At 38.2% G+C, this 18,710-nt stretch overlaps 1 protein-coding gene across 1 annotated transcript; it reads right to left on the bottom strand.

The window, feature by feature from the left end:
* Nucleotides 1–436: 436 nt before the first annotated feature.
* Nucleotides 437–18,680, bottom strand: rnf40 (ring finger protein 40). Its single transcript, XM_052103047.1, has 20 exons — nt 18,562–18,680; nt 17,727–17,870; nt 16,250–16,417; nt 15,643–15,952; nt 12,237–12,428; nt 10,229–10,350; nt 9,936–10,082; nt 9,495–9,569; nt 9,251–9,370; nt 8,961–9,140; nt 8,660–8,795; nt 8,244–8,365; nt 6,807–7,066; nt 6,509–6,626; nt 5,645–5,794; nt 4,912–5,124; nt 4,344–4,469; nt 4,064–4,204; nt 2,920–3,021; nt 437–2,800 (listed from the first exon to the last, which is right to left on the bottom strand). Exons 2-20 carry the CDS (start codon nt 17,862–17,864, stop codon nt 2,624–2,626), a joined length of 2,997 nt encoding a protein of 998 aa, XP_051959007.1. The 5' UTR covers nt 17,865–17,870; nt 18,562–18,680; the 3' UTR covers nt 437–2,623.
* Nucleotides 18,681–18,710: the final 30 nt, after the last annotated feature.

Genomic DNA, 18,710 nt, shown 5'->3' with positions numbered 1-18,710 from the left:
CCAGTACAAGTATGTTTGAGCAAAATAGGCACATTAAAGTCACCCCACCCAACTACGTAATTCACTGTCTCTAGTCCAAGGGAACAAACAAAAGTTCAGTGTTTGGCAGACTCACAAAACGCAGACGGAGAGGAAAAGCAGTACAATTATTAATATGATCAGAGCAGAAAACAATGGGTGTGGGGGAACAACATAAGGCCAATTGCGCAATATCAGGGAAAACATTTACATATACAGTAATGTGCAAAAGTCATAGGCACATAAGACGTTTCACAAAAACATTTGTCTTAAGGTGGTTATTTGTATCTGCTACTTTAGTGTGTCAATAGGAAATATACATTTTATACTCCCAAACATTCCTTTTGCTAATAGAATAACAGGGAGCCCTGCAACAGATAGCATGGCCCTCACAGATCCCCCCACTGAACATCAGGCCAGTCTGGGATAACAGAAAGTGACAGAAGAACTGTGGCGAATTCCCCAAGAAGCTTTGAACATCCTATCTGCCAACAACCAAGAATGTGTCCAGCTGTAATTAGAATTGGTGCTGTTTTGAAGGCAAATGTGTTCACATCAAATATTGATTTAGCTCTTTTTCTGTTTACTGGACATTGTATGATGTTAATTGATTAATGAAAACTATGTCATTATTTAAGAAATCCTCACAATGAAAGTTTTTCACAAGTACCTAAAACTTTTGCACAGTAAGGTATATTCCAAGCAAAGATCTGCAAGAAAGAAAATACCATGTTCTCCCCCCAATGCTTCTCGATCATTTTATAATGGCTAATATTATAACCTTATGTCTAAAATCATCTGAATATACTCAAGAACACACATATGAAAATGTGGAGTTTCTTGAGACTGTATTGGCAGACACCATATGGACTAATATATCAGTTGTGAATTTGAGTAATCCTTTTGCATTTAGTACAACATCACAAGTCAAATCAATATTCAATGCAAAATCTTGTTAACAAACACTACACAATTTTAACAAGAAATACATTTCTAGGCTGTAAATGCACGTATCAGATTTGTTAATGTTTTAAGAAAACTGTGCTATAGGTACAGAAATAGTATTCTTGGCTATGTTGTCCTCACGTCTATGGAACGTGTCAACTGTTTATCTTTTACATAGTTTTTGTATTTTTTTTTATTTCTGTATATTAAAAACAGCAACATAACTTTGAACTCCAGAGTTTTATCTTGTTTTTTTCTTCTTTAAAGATCAATGCACCACCATCTATGCTTCTCATCAGCTCTCCCACTTTGTACCATTCACATCTGTTCATTAGTAACTTAATGCGATAGTACGGAGCCCCCGAAGTGACCTGTGCAAAAAAAAAAATCTAAGAGACTTTCGCGTGCGCACGCGATAGTTTCTCGTGCGCACGCGAAAGTATCTCGTGCGCACGCGAAAGTTTCTCGTGCGCACGCGAAAGTCTCTTAGATTTTTTTTTTTGCACAGGTCACTTCGGGGGCTCCGTACGATAGTTCACCCCAAAACATTTTTAATTCCCTCATTTACTCACCCTCATGCCATCCCAGATGTGTATGACTTTCTTTCTCTTGCTGAACACAAATTAAGACTTTTAGAAGAATATTTCAGTTCTGTAGGTTCATACATGGCAAGGGAATGGTGACCAGACCTTTGAAGCTCCAAAAATCCCATTAAGGCAGCATAAAAGAAATCCAAATTACTTCAGTGGTTTAATATGTCGTCTGAAGCGATGCAGTCACTTTTGGGTGAGAAACAGATCAATAATTAAATACTTTTTTCACTTTAAAATACTTTTAAATGTGAAAGCAAAAGTGGAGATTTGTAGGGGGAAAATTACTTGATATTTATCTGTTTCTCACCCACACCTATTATATTGCTTCTGAAGACATATTTAACCAATGGCGTTTTATGGGTTTTTTGGAGCTTCAAATGGTCTGGTCAACATTCCCTTGCAATGTATGAACCTACAGAGCTGAAATATTCTTCTTAAAATCTTTGTGTTCCGCAGAAGAAAGAAAGTCACATCTGGGATGGCATGAAAATTATGAGCGTTTTCATTTTTGGGTGAACTATCCCTTTAAAGGGGTTCAGTAACAGAAGAAACTTGCTCGGAACACTGGATAGAGTTACTGTATGACTCAAAAAAATCATAGAATTGTCAAAGTAAAACAGTTTCTGTGAACTAATTAAAATATCTGTCACATTATGTGGAGTTCTGATATTTATGATAGAGAAATCTGAGCAGACCCAAGTCTTGACTCATTTTATGGTGTTTGAAGAGCATCTCCAGAAAAATGTAAATAAAAAATAAAAAAAACCTAAGTTGTAGCACTTTAAAGAACACAGGAAAAGGGAGAAAAAAAACTCAATGTATTCTTCTGCAACGAAGGATCACTGATCATGTGCTATAAGACCATGACAACTTCATTACTTCATCACAACTGTTTCCACTCTGTCACTGTCTGTTTGGTCACTAGTGCCGCCTATTACAGATGAGAGTGAAAGTGGCCCTTTAGAGTATGTTAAAACACCACAGCATGGTAGCCATGTTCTTGAGTCCACTCTCATCCCTTCTTTTCGCATCTACGTTTTCAGTCCATCAAAACGGTCCACATAACATTAGGTGATGTAGATGCGGTGGAAGTCATTTGCTCCGAATGCAGCATTGCATTTAGGGCACTTCCTCTGGCGAGTGTCATAACGTGTCTTCAAGCATTCATAGCAGAAGACATGGAAACACTTGGTGAGGACAGTCTCCTTATCCCGGGTATTACAACAGGGACAACGTAATTTAGCCTAGAAAGCAGATACAACAACCAGGTCATGCACAGATAATAACCTTGCATATAAAATGTCCTTAAACAAACAGCTTTTATAGCTCCATAAAAAGAATAGTTGAGAAAGCAAATGTTCACCTTATATTGATTAATTTCTTCTTGAAGAATCTCATCAGCATCTGTATACACCTCCACTTTCTTTTGTTTTTCCAGCTTACGGCGCAGTCTGGACAATTCCTCCTGAAAAACCAGCACAGAACAAGTAAGTCTTAAGCCCAAAGTATACTTCAGTTTTGAATCAAATGTGAATGCTTACAGTCGAACGCTCAGCTTTTTAATGTATACTCCACTTGACTGTGCACATACACAGATGGTTGGGCACATGTGCGCTACGACTGCTATGAGATACTGGTTTATTTCTCTTCTGGAGTTTAGACCCATCAAGTTGTCTTTAATATCAAAGCAATGGCTCAAATGTGACTGTTGCCATCTTGTGGACTTACTAATAATTAATGCCAATAATTTCAGGCTCATGCGCATACTCTGTCTTCTGAAAAATCGGCAGCACAAGTTCAGTGCTTGAGCACTCTGTTGATGATTACATTTGCATCACATGTTCTGTACGCAGACAACTAGCATTCTCGTCTAACTGAAGTATACTTTGGGCTTAACTCGCAGTCAATGGTAATTATTTTTCCTGACATAAATGGCCTACATGACCAAAAAATGTGGGGACACATTTCTAATTAATGGGTTTGACTATTTAAGCTACACCCTTTACAAGCAGGTGCATAACATCAAGTATGCAGACATGCAATACCATTAGACAAACATTTGTAGTTCGAATGGGGCGTACTAAAGATCTCAGTCATAGGCGAACACCAGTTAAATGGTTTACAGAGTCTGGTGTGGAAGAACTTGACTGGCCGTCACAAAGCCCAGTCCTTAACCCCATTGAAAACCTCTGGGAAGAATGTGAATACTGAGCCAGTCTCTATTGGCCAACATCAGTGTGTGACGTCACTGATGCTTTTGTGTCTGAATGGGAGCAAATCCATGCAGCTACTGTATATTCCAACATCAAGTGGAAAGTCTCCCATAAGAGTGGAAGATGTTATAGCAGCAAAGGGAGGACCAACTCCTTAATAATGCCATAGTTTTTAAATGAAATATTTGACAAGCATATATATATATGGGTGCCCACATACTATTGGCCATGTTGTGAATGTACAGTACATAGTGATGTATGTAGTCTGTGATGCACACACGTGTGCCCATGTACCTGTGCTTTCTTGAGGTTGACACTCTCCCTCTCACGGGCTGTGCGGTTGTCCAGTACCGAGGCCTGGATTTCCCTCAGCTTGGTCTGAGTGTGCTCCAGCTGCACTTTAAGGTCCTCTGCCAACTGGGCTGCCTCCACCGCCTGAGTCATAGTGGTGAAAGACAGAGAGAGCAGCTTTAAACACACATTTGGAAATACATGCTAATAACAGTGGCTAAGCTGAGTCATGGTTGTCATGGGGACGAGAACAGGGGTGGGTGTCTGATCTCTCCGGTTTTACCTTGCGCTTGTTGAGTTCTAGTGCTTGAGTGCGCAGTGTCAGCTCTTTCTCCAGAGCTGCCAGTGTGCTCTGCAAGACACCTTCCTTCTCTTCCAGTTTTTGCACTACCAGCAGCTGTGCGTCCACCTGGGAAGGGCAGTAAAAATAAAAAATAAAAAGATGATCCAACTACATCAACATTGCAAAAACAAAAGTTTAAAACACTTATGTGCAAATAAAAAAATAAAATTAAAAAAAAATTAAAAAAAATAAAAAAATTACAAAAAGTGAGTGATGGCCAATCAATTAGAGTTAGCTCCCCAAAAATGAAAATATTGTTGTCATTTACTCACAATCATGTCATTCCAAACCCGTATTACTTCCTTTCTTTCATGGAACATGAGAAGTTTTGAAGTATGTTGATGCTGCTCTTTTCTCCAATCAATCAAACAGAATGGTGACCGTGGCTGTAAGCCCCTAACATTCAGTACATAACCTAAGAACATCTCTTTTTGTGTTCAAAAGAAGAAAAAAAAAATAATTCGGGTTTGGAACAAAATGAAGGTGCATGGTGATTTTTTCTACGTACCTGGGTTTTGAAAGTGAGCACCTGATCTGCCAGCTCCTCTTTCTCTTCCCGCAGAAGCTTGTAAATCTGATTGGATTTGATTCTCTCACTCATTAGTTTGAAATTGGCATCGTCTTTCTCTCGAAGCTGCTGCATGAGCCTGCTGTTCTGTTCCTGCATGTCTTCAAACGCCTGTCCAGTCACATCCATTTCGCTCAGCAGAGCCTCTTCCTCCTGAAAGATGCACAGGGACACCCAGTTAATATGCTTACATGCACTAGAGAGAGTTAATATTGGCCAAATAGTCACTTGCACAGCATTTTTATTAGGTACTGCAACATAATACATGGTTTAAATCTAATTGCCAAAATAATCCTGACCCTCGCTAATTTAAGATATACAGTCTCCTAAAGAAAACATCTGTTACAATCTACACATCTTATTTGATATGTACAATCATCAAGTTGATCTACTCTAGATGATTAAAGGCTAAAAAAATGTCCATCCTGAATTCAAGTGGCGATACATGTGTGGGATATTCCTTACAATAAGCAAAATAAGCCCTAAAACAAAGCCTGTGTTGACCTAGAAAAGATTGAAATATTGGCATCACCAATTAAACCACACAGATCACATGCACACAGTACAGACATTTTGTATGTGAAGTAATACAAAAATCAATGTCATTCTAACAAACATGATGCGCACATTTAAACCAAGATTATAGACAGTAATATGCTTTATCATGACACACCTGTTTAGTAGCAGCCAATTTTTTCTGCAAGTGTTCGATGGTCTCTTCGGCCACACGGATCTTTCGGAGAGCATCTTCATCTGCAAGCTTTTTGCTCTCCTTTCTTTCCCTCTCCTCCAGTTCCCGCACTCGCTGCCTCAACTCCTCCACCTGCCAGACAGCGTTGACATTATCATTAAAGGGATAGTTCACTCAAAAAGAAAATTCTAGCAACATTTATTCACCCTGGTGCCATCGCAGGTGTGTATGTCTTTTTTCTGTTGAACACAAGCAAAGATTTTTTTCACTATATGCAAGTGAATGGTGACCAGAACTTTGAAAGTCCAAAAAGCACAAAGGCAGCATACAAATAATCCATATGACTCCAGTGGTTAAATTCATGTATTCAGAAGAAATATGATAAGTGCAGGAGAGAAGTTTTTTACAATAAATTCTCCTCTCAGCCCAGTAGGTGGCGATATGGATAAAGAATGCGAATAAACAAACAAAAGAATGTGAAAGTGGAGATTTACAGTAAAAAGCACTTCATTTTCTCACCCATACCCATCATACATTACTTCTGAAGACGGATTTAACCACTGGAGTCTTATGGATTAATTTTATGCTACCGTTAAATACTTTTTGAACCTGCAAATTTCTCGTCACCATTCACTTGCATTGTATGGACCAAGAGAGCGGAGATATTCTTCCAAAAATATTTTTTTTGTGTTCAGCAGAAGACATACACATCTGGTATGGCATGAGGGTGAGTAAATGATGAGAATTTTTGTTTTTGGGTGAGCTATATCTTTAAGAGCAGGACCACCTCAATTGAATTGTATGTTAATGGTTTTGTAACAGAGAAAGACAGCAAAGCTTGCACACCTCTGCTTTGGACTTTTTCTCAGCTGCCATGAGCTGAACTTTGTCCCGCTGCTCTTTTGGGGCTGATTTGTACATGTCTAGCAGCAGTTTCATTTCCTTCTGGGACTCCTGAGCTTTTCTGTTGAAAAGAGGCATATAGCACAAGTGTGGGTGAGGTGACTCAGATCAGAAGTTCATCAATATTTTTGAATGATGTGAATGTTTTGAATGACCTCATCAGTGAGATTGAACTATAACAGCAAATTATGTTCTTTGATTCTTCATTCAGATTTAATTCAGCATGATTTTCTTGACATACTTGAGCTCTCCTCTGAGCATCTTCAGCGTGTCAGAGTCCTTCCTCTTCAACTCCTCACTGCGCTGTCTCTCCCGCTCTCTTTCTCTCTCCCTCTCTCTCTCGGTCTCCCTCTCTCTCTCTCGAGCTCGCTGCCTTTCCAGCTCTCTTCTCCTTTCTTCCTCCTCCTGGTCTTCATCTTCCTCTTTCTTAACCTCCAGTCCTCCATCACCCACGCTTTCCTCCAACATCAGCGCACCTGCATCTCCACTCTGGCACTTCAACTGAAAAACAAGAGCTTTATTGTTTCATTTCAGTGCCATTTTATAGAGAAAAATAAAGTAACAGCTCATACACCGATCAGCCACAACATTAAAACTACCTGCCTAATATTGTGTAGGTCCCCATCGTGCCGCCAAAACAGCGGCAACCTGCATCTCTGAATGCTATCCTATTCTTCTCACCACAATTGTACAGTGTGGCTATCTGAGTTACCGTAGACTTTGTCAGTTCAAACCAGTCTGGCTTGTCTCTGTTGAACCATCTCCTCAAAAGGCATTTCCGTCCACAGAACTGCCGCTCACTGCATGTTTTTTGTGTTTGGCACAATTTTGAGTAAAATCTAGAGACTGTTGTGCATGAAAGTCCCAGGAAACTAGGCAGTTAGAGAAATACTCAAACCAGCTGTCTGACACCAACAAACATGCTACTGTCCAAATCACTGAGATCACATTTTTTCCCCATTCTGATGGTGTATGTGAACATTAACTGAAGTGCACTGCTGCCACATGATTGGCTGATCAGATAATCACATGGATGATTGTTGGTGCCAGATGGGCTGGTTTGAGTATTGAGAGAAGTGTCAACAGAGAATGCCCAGAAAGGTTCGAACTGACAAAGTCTACAGTAACTCAGGTAGCCACACTGTACAATTGTGGTGAGAAGAATAGCATCTCAGAATGCTATTCTGAGATGCGGGTTGGCGCTGTTTTGGCAGCATGTGGGGGACCTACACAAAATTAGGCAGGTGGTTTTAATGTTGTGGCTGATTGGTGTGTATACAACAGTAAGTAAATGCACTGAATTTCATTAGCAAGTAAAACACTCAAATCATGCTCAATTTACTGTTAAGTTAATAAGCTTGACAAATCTTTTAAAATAGCCCTCTTTTTTTTATTATTAATTAAATATATAAAAGTATCCATTAATACAGAAACACACAAATGCATACACTTACATTTCTATTAGCAGTTTTTTTTTTTATTGAAATACTTAATTTTTCAAAAGAAAAGTAGAAATTAAGCACACTTCTCCCAGAAAAGTGTTGCAGTGGTATAACATCTTGTTTGTAATCTAATTTAAAATTCCAAATAAAGTGATAATGATACCTCTTGAATGGGAAATCACATAAAGTGTAAGCAATGATAAAAATGAGAATGCCAACATCAGCATGAGAAATACCTTGTTGATTTCCATCTGTGTTTCGCGTAGTTTCCTCTTATATCTCTGCACATCCCCTTTGAGCTGGTGATTATGGTTCTGCAGACTGCTGATTAAGTGTCTCATTTCTCTGTTTATTGGGCCTGCACCATATGAGAGAGGAAATATTGAGAGAAATGAGATGGTGCTGCAGATTAAAAGACAGTGATAGTCTTGGTTTATGATGCTTAGTAAAGAGTGAAGACCAGCCAAAAACCATAAACAATAAGAGAACTGATGGCAGGATACACCACCCCCCACAGACTTCCTCACTGCAGCTATGTTACTGTAAAACAAACGGGCCTATGAAAATCCACGTCTAAGGAATCCAAACCTAAGATCTGTCTGACAATCTGTCACAACAAAAAAAGAAAAATCACTTGTGTGAGTGCCATTACCTGCTTGCTCGTTGGCTGCAAGATTCTGTTCAAACTCGATCCGTAGCATTTCATATTCCTTCCGCACCTGGGCCAGAGTGTCCTCTAACTGGATGACCTCAGTGCGCAACTTCTTCTGAAGAGACAATTCATCACTCTACAAACAGAGAGAATGACATCCAAACAATCAGAAACAAAAAAATCATATATTGGGAGGTAATAGTTTCTCAACACCCCTAAGTTTTGTTCCATTCCATTGCAATCCATCCAGGTGTTTTTGAACAACAGAACTCTTAAGGATGCATTCTTATGAAGGGCTTACTTCCATGTGCTCAATCTGCCGCAGGTGAGCATTCTTGGCAGTGAGCAGCAGGGCTCTGGCTTCATCCAGCTGGGTCTTCACACTCAGAGACTCATTGTACAGCAGAGAGAACTGTGATTGGAGGCACTTGTAATCTGGCGTCTCCTTCAACACTTCCTCTGGTATATTCCTTAGATCCACCTACAAAAGAGATGGAGAGTTCAGTAAGAGCTCACAAGAATATTCAAGGGCCTTTAAAATCATTATTGGGCCACTAAAGGTGATGCTTTAATCTCATTGAGCTCCAGCACCTTTAGTTTTTCACTCTCCCGAACAGCTTCCTGTAACTCTTGCTGCAGTTTCTCAAGTTCTGCCATGCGGCTGTTGGCAAGCTCTTGGTTCTGCTCCAGCTCTGCATTCAGAGACTCAAACTGATAACATAGAAAAACTTGTTACATAAACTGACAGTGAAAACAATCACACATTTGAGTCTTTTAAAGAACCGGATCTACATCATTCCAATAAACAAACATTTGTACAATATTTTCATGTTACCTTCTGTATGGTGAGTGTGATCTGACCACCTGGTAATCCACCAGAACTGCCAGTAGCATGGTAACCTGAATTAAGCTGAAAAGAACACATTCAAGAAATGCTTAAATAAATGAAGCAAACTGTTATAATAGTACATTACAGGGTGAAACTACATACAGAGGCATATTATCATATCACACATTATACTTCGTTTTATCTCTAGTCACTCTAATAGACTGTCCTTACTGCAAATGAAGATTTTTTTTTTTTAGCTTTTGTAGTTTAATTTCCTCACATAGAATGTACCAATAGATAATACAATTTTCTGATAAAAATCGCAACAAACTTTCAAGGAAATACACTGCATAAAACTGAAATGATCTGCCTGATTTAATCTTCAGCACTTTAAATCAGATTTAATTGTTTAGCATTACTGTAAAAATACAGGATGAGAAAGCTTACCTGTTCCAGAGCTTCTGCTAGATGCTTATTCAACTTCTGCTCTCCCTTACGGAGTTTCTCTATATCCCACTGCAGGTCCTCCACAGCTGTTTCCATCTCAGAGACTTTAGTCTCAGAACTTGTGACTTTATCAACTAGTTCATTATACTGTGGAGGCAAGAAATGGTCTTAAGGATAGCCAAGGTAACAGAAGACACTCATCTTTGAAACTGCAATAGGCAGTTTCAAATCAATGCTTGAAAAAAAAAGAAACAAAATACATAGGGAGAAGGTAAAAATGCAAAAGCATTTACCTCCAATGACATTTTGTGGTGCCTCCCCTGAAGGGAGGAAGTGAGGTCTTGCAGCCGATTATTCTCCTCTAGAAGTGTGTGGTTTGTGGCAATTATCTCTCGCTGACTGTCATCCTCACAAACTGATAGGAACACAAAGTTCACAAAGTCAGAATTTTTTCACACAGTAATCAAACCAAACTGATATAATTCTTGGGCAAATCCACCCCCACTTACACTGACATTTCGTTATTAAATTTTTCACAAATAATCTTTATTGTATGGAATGATTTTCCAGACATTATTCAAAAGGAATTGCAAATTGTATTTGCAATTGCGTTTTCAATTTGTGGACGCATAAAATGTGACATAATCCAAACGCAATTGCAAATCGCGCATTACCGTTTGCATTTTCGTTTAAGCGAACGCACAGTGACTGCCAGATTTCAAATGGAAAAGCAAAGTCCGTTTGCAACTGTGTTTCCCATATCTTACGAGTTTTGGCCCTGTCATATTTAAATAGCAATTTCAATTACCATGTCTGCTTTTTCACTTTCTCAGCGTCGCGTATGTAGCCAGCCAAAACTCAAGTGGAATACTAATTCCCTTAGTATTTCCATTGACGCCTTACACGGAAACCTGTCAATCAAGGTCAAGGGTGGGATTATGCTATGGGGCGTGTTTGTCTTGGGAAGAGACGTCACTCACAGTTGACGGTCAAGATCAAATAAACCGGCGTCTGTTCAGGGCATCACCTCTTTATTTATTTTGTATTTATTGTAATGTTTATTTGACAGGGACAAATGCATAGAACATTGCTTTATAAAGAATAGGCCTACAAAGTAGATGCCACGCATACGTGTTTCTAGCCATGACTAATTTGCAACCCCTGTCCCTGGTTAGGCTTATAAATTTAAAACAAAAATTACAGAGTATTGAGTTTAAGATTTATAATTAATAAAATACATACAACAATACATCCCATATATGAAATAAGATATGGGCTTAAGTAGATGTGGAAGTCACTATAAATCAAAGTCTAGACACATTTAACAATACAAGAACACAAAAGTGTGCATATGTCTGTGCGTGCTCACATATGTAACATTATGTTTGTATGCATTGTGTTATGTCCTGTACAGTCAGTGTTCACAAAGTTGTTTCAGTTTCAGCCATTGCTTTAAATGTGTATTAAAAACCTTGAAGTCTGTCAATGTTTTAATTTCAGATGAATTCCACAAATGTATGCCTCTTACTGAAAATGATGTCTGACCAAATGTTGTTCTACGTTTTGCGGCTATAGTTTCCACTTATTGTGCCTCTAGTTCTTATTCCGCTCTTTTGTTTATGTACTAGTTGACAGAATATTTCTGGTGCAACGTTGTTCACACACTTAAAAATTAGTTTTAAAAAAGAAAAATTTACAAAACTGTCAAAACTCAAGATATTATGCTTCCTTAGAATGATGCAGTGATGACATCTTACAGATTTCTGGTCCATTACTTTTAATGCTTGTTTATATAATGACTCTTGACCGTCGACTGTGAGTGACGTCACTTCCCAAGACAAACACGCCCCATAGCATAATCCCACCCTTGACCCTGACTGACAGGTTTCCGTGTAAGGTGTCAATGGAAATACTAAGGGAATTAGTATTCCACTTGAGTTTTGGCTGGCTACATACGCGACGCTGAGAAAGTGAAAAAGCAGACATGGTAATTGAAATTGCTATTTAAATATGACAGGGCCAAAACTCGTAAGATATGGGAAACACAGTTGCAAACGGACTTTGCTTTTCCATTTGAAATCTGGCAGTCACTGTGCGTTCGGCTTAAACGAAAATGCAAACGGTAATGCGCAATTTGCAATTGCGTTTGGATTATGTCACATTTTATGCGTCCACAAATTGAAAACGCAATTGCAAATACAATTTGCAATTCCTTTTGAATAATGTCCGGAAAATCATTCCATATTATTGTAATAAACAGTTTGTGTTTTCAAAATCAGATAAAAACAATACTCGTTTTACCAGCAGTTTCCACTCGAGTACACAGCTCCTCAATGCTGCTGTGCAAACGGTCAAAGATGCAGACCATGCAAGCCACAGCCCCCTTGCTGAACTGCATCCTGTCCTGCAGCTGCAAAGTGAGTTCCTCCTCACTACTGTTGTCCAGAGTGGCCAGAAAAGCCTTTGCACTCTCACTGAGAGGGGGTGGAGGGGCTACAAATCACAAAACAGGCCAAATAAAATATGAATGGTAAAAGTTACTGTCAAACCTCTACAGACACATTGGAGAAAGAATCATCACTGGCTAATATATTTTTGTTTTTACTAAACATGCAAGCATATGCAACTGAAAGCTGGAAAAATATATTAAGCAAACCAGCAAGGGGGATCTTCACATAAGTATTCATACTCAATGTGCTGTGAAGAGGGTATATTTTATTTAATATTTTGCCTTCAAAATTTGAATCACACTTTATCTTTTTTTTTTAATTTTACAATTTCACATTCTATCAATTTATATTACGTCGTGAAATTGCAAATCGCTAAAATGGTAGCCCCGAGCAGGTGTTACAGTTGAATGAGCACATTGAGAGTGAAGTTGCAAAGGTGTTTGTTTCTTTTTCTTCCCTCAGATCAAAACGTAACTACAATTAATGTTTCTTTTTAAATATTGATCAATGACTGACTGTAAATAACAGGAAGAATATTAAAAGAGACATTATGACATGAAAAATGGAGTGCGTAAAACTCATGTTTGGAAATATTACAGGGAACGAGACAAATCTAATTTTTATTCGCATGTATTGACTTACGTGCACAGTACAAATGTTTATTGTGCAAGTTCTCAAGTCTAAATGCTCTTAAGTTTTGCAACCCTTTTACCTTCCAATAGGCATCCAACAGGCGTGTTACACTGGTCTGTAGCCATGCTGTAAAACGGAGAATATTGTGAAAACAGTCTGTGGAAAAGTTTAGGGCTTGACGTCGTGTAATTAAATGTAAATGTAACTATGGTATTTCACAGCTCAACTGTGCCACCGCGATCCACGACAACTCAGGGTCCACTATAGCCAAACAAGTTCCTTCGAGTGCGCGCTCATGAGACAAAACTCACTGACTACAGTTACATGGACACCAGAAAGCGGCATATTGCGAGAAAACAGCGTTCCCGTTTACACCAACAGTTTAAGCGGCGCACTCTTTACTCTCGTATACATACGGCTCCTTCAGTTAACAACCGTCACCACAGCAACGTAATTTTCCCGCGACGCTTGTGTTAACACACGGCATACAAGGAAGTCTTCACTATTTTACTCTGTTGATTTGCCTTATTTCCAGATATTCAAGAGTTGTTGCTGTGTTTTTCTTCAACTTACTATCGCGACCTGCTGCGGACTTTCGACGCAGAAGTGGGGGTTCCCCCTCATATAAAATTTAATGATTCCCCCAATTTAATGCGGACGGTATGGACAGTCGATATCTTACATCGGGGTGTATAAATGGGTATAGTTTATAGTGTATGTGCTTTTCCCACTGTACTCTGAGAAATGTTGAATTATTTCCGCTGTGAGATGTTGTTGGGCTCCATCCTATGACGTTTGTTGTCCCGCTTGTTGTTCAAATACCCATCAGAATGCCGCTTGTGCGTTTACATGACCACAATAAACTAGGTGTGTTAAACCGCTCTCTCTTAATCCCTTAAACAGCCTAAGGAAATCAGCGTTCTTGTTTACATGACGTTTCAGAATGCCTCTTTCTGCTAAAACCCTGGAATAAACAGTTTTCTTAAATGCATAGAAACGTGGTCACTGCTAAACTTCTTCGCCACTACATCTCAATCACTGGCGAGTGAAATTTGAAAATTTAGTCGCATATGCGATTGATTTACTCGCAATGTAGAGAGCTGTCTGGACAGTTTATATAGCCTTGTAACTTTTTAGCATAGTAAAGACTTCAAAAGCTAATTTGATACACACTATTTTGAAGGTTGAGAGAGGGAGAACAGAGACAACAGCTTTTTATATGGCATGAGCACGTGCTACCCACCAGAGTATGTGAGTGGAGCGGCAACAATTTCCCCTCTGTGCTCAAAGGCAAAGCATTCTTTAATCACTCTGCTCCAGCTCCACTCCAGGTTGTCCATTTCACTCTCTTGAATTAGAGACACCCCGCTCCATGGCAAAATTAGCCCCTAACTACCTCTCCATTGTAAAGTAATTTCAGTATGATTTAAAATTTCACAACCTTCCATACAGAAAACCAAATAAATAAAATAAAAAACATTTTAGGCCTATGTATTATTGCCTAATTATTTTATATTATTGCACTTTTAATTAACCTTGCCCTATAAATCTGTATAACCCTGCCCTTTCTTATAAATACCACATCCTTGCATAGAGTTGAACGAAACATCAATCGCATGTTGGGGAAGATGGCAAGGTGTATTTTCATCTGTTTTCCTTAAAAACTATCGTTACTTAACCCAAACTTCCTTGGTTATGAGTCAACTGAATTGAATTTACATTTCGAATGAGGAGGAATAACAGCGAATTTGCGGTTGTGTTCAAGACATTTTATGCCTGAAGCTGTGGTGATCACTAATGAATACAATACTTCGGATGCCTCTGGAGTTTGTCTATATTTTTTAATGCAGTTATCTTGGGATGCATAGCATGATTAAGTGTTTTTTCTTCATATTTAGTTTGTGATTCCAAATATGGTTATCTTTTACTCACATGTTTTTCCACCGGCTACAGCCTCTTCACAAGCAAAGACTGTGATGTTGTCAGTTTGATCATAAATTCCAGCCCTACATTTGTTTTGTTAGATAAGCTGTTGCACTCGGAATTACGTCACAATACGTTAGTTAAGTCAGTCGCAACTACCGTTTCATGCCGACTTTAAGCAATATCTCACAAGCAAGATTTTCATCACTGCTTTAAGTAATACTGTGATGCTCTACTTTACCAAAATAAAACATATACATTTTAGGTTTTGGATTGTACTCTGAGGATCAGTAAAAAAAAAAATCTATTAATTTAAAAATAATGCAATGGTATGTTGAAAAGTAATTTTTTCTGTTCTCATTTGATTAGAAAGTTTTTAAAATACAATTAAACTTTAAACCCCAGAATTCAGAGAAAACAATATGGAAAAAACAGAATTTGTTCAATGGCTCTTACACAGGTGGATATTTTATGTACTGTAATTAAGTTTTAAAGGTCTTTTAATCATCTTTTCCTATAGTCCTGCAGTGACAAATTATCTTTAAAAGTACAAATATTCAATTTAGTCAATGAGAATTAACTGCACTGCAGAATACTGAAGTTACTGCTTGATATATGAACTATGTTTAAACAGATAAAAGCTTTATTTTAAATATTCCACGCAGCCTATGCCTAGTGCGATGAAACTGAACTATGTTTACCAGGAATTCCATCCTTCACTGGCTCTGCAGGCGGCTTCACCTCAGTGTCAGTCAGCTGCTGCTGTTGTTGTTGTTGCTCTTGCTCCTTGTCTTGCACTGGCTGTTGTTGTTCTTGCACATCCTCAGCTGAAGGTGGAGGCTTGGGGAGGCTTTCCTCCCCTTCTACTGGAGCTGGCAAAGGAGCTGGTGATGTGGCTGCAGCAGAAACAGGGACATCTGCAGGAACAGGTGGGGTGGCAGGTGTTTGGGTAGGTGTTGGGGCATCCTTAGGCTCCACCCGCTGCAGCAGTTCATGAATATTTTCCTCAAGCTGTGTGACCAACATAAAAAGAGGCCTTAGAATACTGCCTTTGTTCAAGGAATGCCAGGTAATGTAAATAAAAATTCAAATATAGTTACAAAATGTAGATTTTGGAATGAAGTTGTAAAGTAAATTACAACTTCAAGAAATTTGCAATGGAATACAATGTAGTAATACACAATTACACTAACAAATGGTTGTTGCTACCTGTAAAATGTGTTACCATAAATTACATGAAAAAAACCTAAGCCCTGTAATTGAAGCAAATGAGTACAGTTTTGACAGAATAATGACTAAGCATTGAACCTGAGTCCAGCAGCGGTTGACAATAAGCAGGGTGGTGTCATCAGTGGCCTGCCTCTTTTCCAGCTTCTCAATCTTCTCTCTCAAATCATCCTCCAAAGCCTGTCTCTGTTCAAGGCGTTCACAGAGCTTCTTGTTCTTGAACTGAATGACCTTCATGTCCATCTCCTCCTGCACAAGACAATTTGGGACAAAATAAGTGAAGCTCCAAAAAACAGTGGACAATGAGGAAATTAAGCTTTTCGTGTCTAAATGTTATGGGTGAAAGCTTAAGCACTAAGCAGCACACATGATCAGGTTGTAACTTGAGATTACAATTCATTTCCAATGAATGGTTTCTAATGATATTTCTCGGTTAATGATCCACTTTGCAAACATGAAATATTGCAGTGAAAACAGCACATGCCAGCTATAATACTGATCTTCTGCTAGTGCCTGACCGATAGATATATCAACAACCATGTCACTCATGTTTGTTATGTTAGCCAGCTATAGTTTGTCAGTAATGTAGCAGATTGAAAGGTAAGCATCAGAGCATCTTTTTGCAGCTCAGCAGACAATGGTGCGGTTGTGGAATGTGTCTGTTGAGTGTTGATTTCAGGCTATGTTGTTGCCTAGCTGGTGAGACGCAATGCTGGAAAATTAACAACGTCCATCTTTTACTCTCTGTGTCAACGAGCTTATAGCTAACCATGCAGCTACTTTCATTGCTTATATCTAATCTGTAAACATATATTCACTAAACTGTTTTCTTCAGGATTCAGTTTGGTACCCCCTTCAACCGAACAATTCCAGTCGTTGCATTTATAAAATGTAATATTTAAAAGTCTAGTTTTCCACCTATGAAAGTTTTCCCTGAACTTTTATAGCAGAATACGGCATAACACTGCTTGACTCTGCAGCTGTAAATGCTTCTTGTTTTACAACCTGTCTCTAACTGACTATCAGTATTAATATAGTCAGCATTTGATTAATACTAAACAGTACTGATGTTTATTTTGCTATTTATTTAATTTTTATTTAGTCTTTATTTTAATGGTCATCATTTGACTGATACTAAACATACAGTACTGATTTTTATTTAGCTATTTATTGTAGATTTATTTATTTAAATGGTCAGCAATTGACTGATACTGAATATACAGTACTGATTTTTATTTAGCTATTTATTGTATTTTTATTTATTCTTTATTTTAATGGCGAGCAATTGACTGATACTGAACATACAGTACTGACTTTTATTTAGCTATTTATTGTATTTTTATTTATTCTTTATTTTCTTGATGTTCGTTTCTAGAATTTGTTGACAATGTATAGTAATAATGTAAAATATTTTTTGATAAAAATATGTGTTTAAGAAAGCAGCCTTCTCAGGACCTTTGCCTAGTAAATTCGATAAAAAATCATGAATAATCCACATAGAAAAGGGCGATTGGGCTCTATATTCTGCATTTTGTTTTAGAAGCAACACAAAACAAACCGTGGATGAAACTCCTCCAATGCGGATGGGCTCTATAAGAGTGGTAGTAGTCTTCTCCTCTTTTTTCAGTTTTTTTTCAGGAGGGACAGGGGGACTATCCCCTCCGGAGGGGCGCTTCCCACCCCCAGTGCCAGACATGTTTCCCTACAAAATACATAAATGTGTTAGTACTTCTAACTTTTGAAAATATATTATTCACACATGAAATTTCAATGGTGGATATCAATGTATTTTAAAGTACAGGCTATATTTTTCACTAAATCCATTACATTATAACAAAGACAGCTTGCACTGATAGTTTCCACACACACACAAATGGCTGGACACATTCAAAGCATGAATCTAAACATTATAAATAGAAAAATGCCCGTTATAACGGAGTATTAGGACCATAGTGACTTCCTTCAAAACTGAAACGGGGGGACCAAATATTAGAATTACAATTATATTAACACTGGCGAAAGCGAGAGTCGATCATATCGCAGTTTATCACTATTTAGGAAGAATGAAGCAACCTATAAAAATGTACAGTGTACACTAACATAAGCGCCCGTAACAAGAGTCCCAAACACGATACTTTGTTTTCACAGTACAATATGCCATTGATTTAAGGCACCAATGGCGCATTGAATGAGTTTAGCTTAAAAACGATGGTAGCTATAGCCTTGCTAGCGAGCTAAACCCGTCCAAATATTCGCGTTTTCAAATTATAACTTGTATTATAACATTTGTAAAAGTTTATGTCTTTCGACAACGTTTTCAGGTGGTCCTCTAATGTATAATAAATATCTAAATGTGTTTATGGTTATTATTTTCTTTGCACACAGATACAAACCTCAACGCGAGTAGCAAAACAGGAAGGGTAGACGCAGGAAGACAGACATTACAGGACACAACATTTTCTATCAAAATAAAAGTTGAGATGTAGTCAAACTCTCACGTATGTGTAAAAACAAAATCTGTTTTTAGTGCTCATACCTTTTT

The sequence above is a fragment of the Xyrauchen texanus genome, chromosome 33 (assembly GCF_025860055.1).
Source record: "Xyrauchen texanus isolate HMW12.3.18 chromosome 33, RBS_HiC_50CHRs, whole genome shotgun sequence".
Taxonomy (NCBI): domain Eukaryota; kingdom Metazoa; phylum Chordata; class Actinopteri; order Cypriniformes; family Catostomidae; genus Xyrauchen; species Xyrauchen texanus.
This window is presented reverse-complemented; position numbering and strand designations above follow the sequence as displayed.

Excerpts from the sequence above, each read along its gene's own strand:
- rnf40 (XM_052103047.1), bottom strand. The coding sequence starts at position 17,864 with ATGTCTGGCACTGGGGGTGGGAAGCGCCCCTCCGGAGGGGATAGTCCC. Across the intron at positions 12,429-15,642 it reads AGTGAAGGATGGAATTCCTG|CCCCTCCACCCCCTCTCAGT; the intron begins GTAAACATAGTT and ends TGTGATTTGTAG. Across the intron at positions 9,371-9,494 it reads TCACACTCACCATACAGAAG|TTTGAGTCTCTGAATGCAGA; the intron begins GTAACATGAAAA and ends CTATGTTATCAG.